Below are 6129 nucleotides of genomic sequence, written 5' to 3'. Positions count from 1 at the left end.
CCTTGAAAAAAAAACGCAGGTTAGGTCCGAGCTGGGCAAGTGTATTCCTCCAGCCTTAACCTGACGCCGTCGTCCTCTTTTCCAGAATGGTCACGGTGCTGGCAGAGCTGGCTGCCCTCCACGTGGCATTTGCCCAGCGTTCTTGTCCCTGAGCTGTTGCAGCTGGACAGTGCGCTCCGGAAATCGTCACCTGTAGGAACAAGAGGAGCACGCTTGTCAGCCTCACCGGCTCCATGTGATGGCTAAACACGTAAAAACTTTAAACCACCTCGCTGCTGTGTTTGGAAACAAGGCAAAAGGGGACTGTTTGGCCTTCACCGGAACCCCTAGCTGCCCGTTGAGCTGTCAGCCCGGGTGCTTTTGCAGTGCGTGGTGCTTTATGCTCGCGTTTCGTTGTTTGACCCCATCCCTGGAAAAGTCCCGGGCCAGGCTGGGGACCACCCTCACCCGGTTGGAGATGTTCCTGCTGACAGGTGAAAACCACCGAGAACCGGTCATTGCAACATCACCGGGGGACTCTCCCCGCCGCCGCCAGGTGGCGCCACACGCCCGCCCGGCGGAGCGGCCCCGGCACCGGACACCCCGGCACCGGGCGGGACCCCGGGAACCGGAGGGACCCCGGCACCGGGAGGGAGCCTGGGACCCGAGGAGACCGCACCCCGGGACCCGGAGACACCCTGGGAGCGGAGAGCGGCCAGACGCGAAATGGGGTTAAAAAAAAAAAAAAAAAAGAGAAAAAAAAAAAAAAGAGAGAGAAAATTAAAAAAAATAAAAAAGAAGGAGCAGCGGCGGGTTGAATAGCGGCTTTAAATTACTGCTGACACCTCTGGTACAGCTCCCTAAAATCTCAATCAACAACCCATTAGAACTCGACGGGAGCAAAGCTAAATCCTCGTTTAAGTGTATTTATCCGCTCGCTTTTCTCTCTTTCAAATGCTAAACCCGTTCCAGCGGATGCCCCTTCCTCCTCGCCCCCTTCTCAAAGGCCGGCGGCCCACCCCGCTCTTGTAAATATGAAAGATGCTAATCATATGACATATCACGTCTCAGTCGGAGCCCGGGATAAAGCCTGGAGATTTGGGATCATTGCCTCCAGACAACAGCTTCATCAGCCGGAAAGTTGGGGGTTTTTTTTCTCCTTTCCTTCAACTCTCAATCCCTTCTTTGTCTGGGGGAAAATGCAGCCAACTCGAGCCACCCCGGCCATATGGTTCACTCTGTGTTTTCTTAGTCGAAGCCTGAATTGTTTGTGACTTGCGAAGGGGTTGGGTTGGGTTTTTCGGGTTGGTTTTTTTTTTTTTTTTTGGAAGCGTGTATAAAGACATAGAAGAGGCTGCCTGCGTCGGGGGTGGCTTTGCAGGGTGACTGCGTGTTCTTCACGTGTTCGTTTCGCGCACTCCTCCTCCAGCCGCTTCGCCGCTACTGCCCAAAGGGCCAGCCTCGGACGCGCTTTTTTACCAATAACGCAACCAGTTCCAGAGATCTTGTCATTACTTTCCCTTCGGAGGATGGGAATTGCACTTTAAAACGCAATTTATTCTGTTTGGTCTCATCCCGGTTCAAATTTGCGGTGCGTGTGAAATGAGAGTAGCTGCTAAATCGCAAACTCCCTCCTAAAAACGCGCTGGCCAAGAGAAGCCCCCAGATATTCCGAGTAAGGAAAATTGGATTTTAAGATCGGTATAAATCAGGAGCGGAATGCGTTGGGCGCCCTGGAGTGCGGACAGCCCCCTGTTTGATAGCAGCCAGCCAAATTTTCTTTCTCTCTTTCCTTACACCCACCCTGAGGAGAAAAAAAAAAAAAAAAAAAAAAAAAAAAAGTCCTTTCACCAAATCATTAAATTCTACAGAGGTGGTCAAGCTAGTCCTGCTTTTCAGGCGTTCCAGAAAGAAAAGGGTCCTTGAAGTTTAGAAGATGCCCAAGGAAAACTCATTGAATGACATCAAAAGAACGAGTTTCCATAGCTGTTGAAGCACGAGAGCCGTGTAGCCGCACAAAGGCGGGCTGGGGCAGCGGGACTGTCCCACCGCTCTATCCCGGCACAATTGGGTCACTGAAATAGGGAATTAATTACCATTGGAGAGCGGGCAGCCCATTCACCGCTGGCGGAGTTTTATTAAACGCCAATATAAATAACAAAACAACTCTTGTGGCTGCGCTATCCCTACACGCCAAAGGAAGGATTATGCCGGGGATTAACATCTTAAAGTCTATGAGACTTTCTGACTCAAGGCTCGGAGCTGGTAATCGTATTTGTCTCCCGGTTCAGCGATTAGTGCTCTCCCTCGCGCACCTTCGCCTGGACGGCCAGCGTCCCTTTTTGCAGGCACCGAGGTTTTTTTCTTTTTTTTTTTTTCCTTTTTTTTTTCTTTTTTTTTTCACACAATCGGCTGTTCTTTTCCCCACGTCTATAGAAAAGAATAAGAAAACTGAAGCGTGTTCACGCGAGCCTCAAGCGTCTTCTCTTCCTCATGGGAAAGGAAGGCAGCGGTGGCCTTTTTTCGAAAAAAAAAAAAAAAAAAAAAAAAAAAAAGTGGTGGTGGGGAGGGAGGCAAACCCTTTTGGGGCGGGGGGGCCTGGGATGGCAAAATCGCTCTGCAGGGCCTGCACCTGCCATGCAAATCCGCCGGGAACAATCGGCCCCCGACGAGGGGCTCATCCGCCCGCGCTGGGGAAGGACGCTGGGGGTGGGGGGGGCGGCACCCCTCCTCGCCTTGCTCCCAAAAGGAACCCCAAACTCAGCTAGCGTGGCTTGAGGGGCGCTGCTCCCCATCCTGTCCCTCCCTGCAGCGCTTCCCGCGAGTGGTTTCAGGGGGGCACACCCCCGCAGCAGGCTCCCCTTCCTCCCCTCCACAGAGCAGAGCTGGCGGGCGCTGCGCTGTAGGGCTGAGCACCTCGGGGTGCAAGGACCCGAAACCCCACGAGACCCCTGGGGCAGAGCCAGGAGGGCTGAGGCCATCCATCCAATCCCCGTGGTGTTGTCCCCCACCACCACCTCTTTCTCTGGGGGGGGGAGCATCGCACCCCAGTTCACCTGGGGCCGGCGAACCCGTTAAGGGCCGGCTGGCAACTTGTGAGGTCGAAGCACGGACGGGCTGCATCCAAAGGTCTCTCGGCAACACAGACCCTCAACTTTTCGGGCTACGGGGTCGCTGCAGGGTTCAACCTTCTTAGGGCAAACAAAGCTTTTCCGAGGGTCGCCCCCTATCCCGCACGCAAGCTCAGCGTCCTTTATTTCTGGGCTGCGCGATACGCTTCAATCATCGCGCTCCCGTTTCTTGGTCGTCGCCTACTTGGGGCTTTTGTTCCCCTGAAGTAGGACGGAGTCCGGCGAAGGGGCTGAAGTTGAACAGTTTGACCCCTCGGAGGACAGTCCAGCCCCCTCGCCCCCCACCGCTCACTCACGCTCGGCCCTCGCTCGGCCCGGGGCCGGCCGCAGACCACACAAGCGCCTCTTGGACCCGCCGTGCCGGGAGGCTCGTGAGGACTCGGTTGGTCGCCGACTCATCCTCGGTCACCACGTGCTCAACCCTGCAGAGAAAACCAGGGGTGGGCAGGAATTGGGCCTGAAAAATGCTCCCCCTCGACGGGTTACATGCCCTGGGTTTGGCAAAAGCCAGGCTTGCGCCCTCTTGTCGCCCCCCCAGCTGCCTTCCCATCCTAACGAGCAGGCAGCCGCTGGTTTCAGAGGCCATATCCAGATGCAGCCCCCGGCTGCGCAACAGCAGAGGGGAGAGCGCGGATCCAGGCTGGGAAAGCCAACGCTCAATGGCCAACGCTCAACGAAGGCCAACACTCAACAGCCAACACTTAACAGCCAACACTCAACAGCCAACACTCAACGAAGGCCAAGGCTCGGGCAGACCCAACACCCTCGGAGGCGGTCACCAACTCAGCAGGCAGCAAGGGAGAGGGGCTGAACCACATTCGTGGTGCGCTTGCTGAGATTTTGCCTTTTTCAACCCTTTTTGGGCTTTTTCCATCAGTTACAAATAAAGTTCTCTTCCCAAGGCCAACTCCCCCAAAGCGCCGCAGGGTGAGAGAGTTTCTGCGCGGGTTTTTTTCGGTTTATACGTCCTCACCGTCATCCGGAGGGGAAGCGAGGCTGGCGGGAAGCCTTTCCCGGTGGTGGAATGACAAGTTGTAGGGTTTTTTCTTCTTTTTTAAAGTTTTCTGGAGTGTCTGAAGGCGCCGGGTGAGGAGCGCAGACGGGGGGTCGCAGCTCTCCTGGCTGCCAAACCGCAGGTGCCAGAGCCCGGCGGCTTCTCCCTCCTGGGGCTCACTACGCTCCCTGCAAAATATCTTGGGGGAAAAAAAAATGAGGGGAGAGGGAGAAAAAATAAACAAAAAAAAAGCCCACAAAAAAAAACAATTAAAAAAAACCCCAAAACACAAAGAACCACAAAAACAACCCCCCAAAAACCACAAAAAAAACCAAAACCCACAAAAACCCTGTCCCCAACCTCCTCAGCGCCCCCAAAAGAAACAAAAAAAAAACCCCAAACCAAAAAATACCCCCAAAAACCCCATCAACACCCCCAAAAAACCGAACATCTCCCCCAAATAAACACCACCCCCCCAAAAAAAAGGCAAAAGAACAAAAAAAAAACCAACCCCTTCCCCAAATAATAATAAAAAACAATAAAAAACAAACAAACAAACAAACCAAACCCAAAAAAAGGCAGGGCCCCCGGCAGCAGCTGCCCCCTCGCCCCAAAAAAGACCTCGTGTGTGTCCCCCCCGCGCGAGGAGACGGGGGGGGGGGGGAACCGGCGGCGGCGAAGCGCGTGGCGCGCGGGGCGCCCCGATTGGCCAGCTGCGCCTCGCGCACCCCCCCCTTCCCGCCCTTTCCCACACGCGCGCGCTCCCCTCCCCGCCCCCCCGCCCCCCCCCCCCCCCCCCCGCGCCCGCTTTTCATCGCTAAATTAGCGGCACGCTCCAGCCGAGCGCGAGGCCGCCAATGGCGCCGGCTTCCCCCCCGCCCCCACCTCCTCCTCCTCCTCCTCGGGGGGCGCGGGGGGAGGCGGGGGGCAGGTTTGATTGTTCCCCGCGGGGTATATAAGGGGTGTTAAGGAGGGTCGTGTGCCAGACACGCAGCCGCCGGGCCCCTGGCCCGCTCCCGCCGCCGCCCCGGGGCGCGTGCCAGCGGCCCCCCCCTTCCTTCTCCCCCCCCCCCACCCCCAAAACCCACCCCGACTCCGCCACCATCATCATCATCATCATCATCTTCGCGCCCCGTTCGTGTGTTAAGAGCGGCGCCCGCGCTCGGCTCTCCGGTCCGGTCCCGCGGGATGTTGGGGAAAGCGGAGGGACCGGCGCCGCCGCCGCCGGCCGAGGAAGAGCTGCTGCTGCTTCGCCTGGCCTCGCCCGCCCCCTCGCTGCCCTCCAGCGCCGGGGAGGAGGAGGAGGAGGAAGAAGAGGAGGAGGAGGAAGATTTACCGCGGGCGGGCCGGGCGGGGAAGCGGCGGGCGGGCCGCAGCCGCGCTGCCCCGCGAACGGCGGAGACGGCTCAGCGCCTGAAGCGGCACCGGCGGCTGAAAGCCAACAACCGGGAACGCAACCGCATGCACAACCTGAACGCCGCCCTGGACGCCCTGCGCGACGTCCTGCCCACCTTCCCCGAGGACGCCAAGCTCACCAAAATCGAGACCCTCCGCTTCGCACACAACTACATCTGGGCCCTCACCGAGACCCTGCGCCTGGCGGGGGGCGGCGGATGCGGGGGGGGCCCCGCGGAGGGCAGCCCCTCGCCCGCCTCCTCCTGGAGCGGCGGCTCGGCCAGCCCCGCGCCCCCCGCCTCCCCCTACCCCTGCACTTTATCCCCCCCCAGCCCCGACGGTTCCGCCTCGGATGCCGAGCACTGGCCGCCCCGCTTCGTCCCCCCGCTGCCCGCCCGGCGCTGCCTTTAGCCCGCTCCCACGGCGCCGTGGAGCCCCCACGCACCCACCCACCCACCACCTTCCCGAGTGGGGTTGGCGTGGGGGGCAAGGACACCTCCGAACCAAACTTTGTCCGACGTGCACTTTGTCACCAAGGCTTTTGTGTGTGTGTGTGTCCCCTTCGCTCCCCCTTCTGCCATCTGTCCCTTATAGGCGGGGAGAAAAAAAGAAAAAAAGAAAAAAAAAAAA

At 58.2% G+C, this 6129-nt stretch overlaps 1 protein-coding gene across 1 annotated transcript; it reads left to right on the top strand.

Annotated features, from left to right (window-relative positions):
• Positions 1-5292: 5292 nt before the first annotated feature.
• NEUROG2 (neurogenin 2) lies at positions 5293-5910 on the top strand. Its single transcript, XM_086747288.1, has one exon. It carries the CDS (start codon positions 5293-5295, stop codon positions 5908-5910), a length of 618 nt encoding a protein of 205 aa, XP_086603414.1.
• Positions 5911-6129: the final 219 nt, after the last annotated feature.

The sequence above is a fragment of the Chlamydotis macqueenii genome, chromosome 4, assembly GCF_036417535.1.
Source record: "Chlamydotis macqueenii isolate bChlMac1 chromosome 4, bChlMac1.mat, whole genome shotgun sequence".
In the NCBI taxonomy this organism is placed as follows: Eukaryota; Metazoa; Chordata; class Aves; order Otidiformes; family Otididae; genus Chlamydotis; species Chlamydotis macqueenii.
The sequence above is the reverse complement of the archived record's forward strand: the minus strand, read 5'-3'. Positions and strand labels throughout refer to the sequence as shown.

Excerpts from the sequence above, each read along its gene's own strand:
- NEUROG2 (XM_086747288.1), top strand. The coding sequence starts at position 5,293 with ATGTTGGGGAAAGCGGAGGGACCGGCGCCGCCGCCGCCGGCCGAGGAA.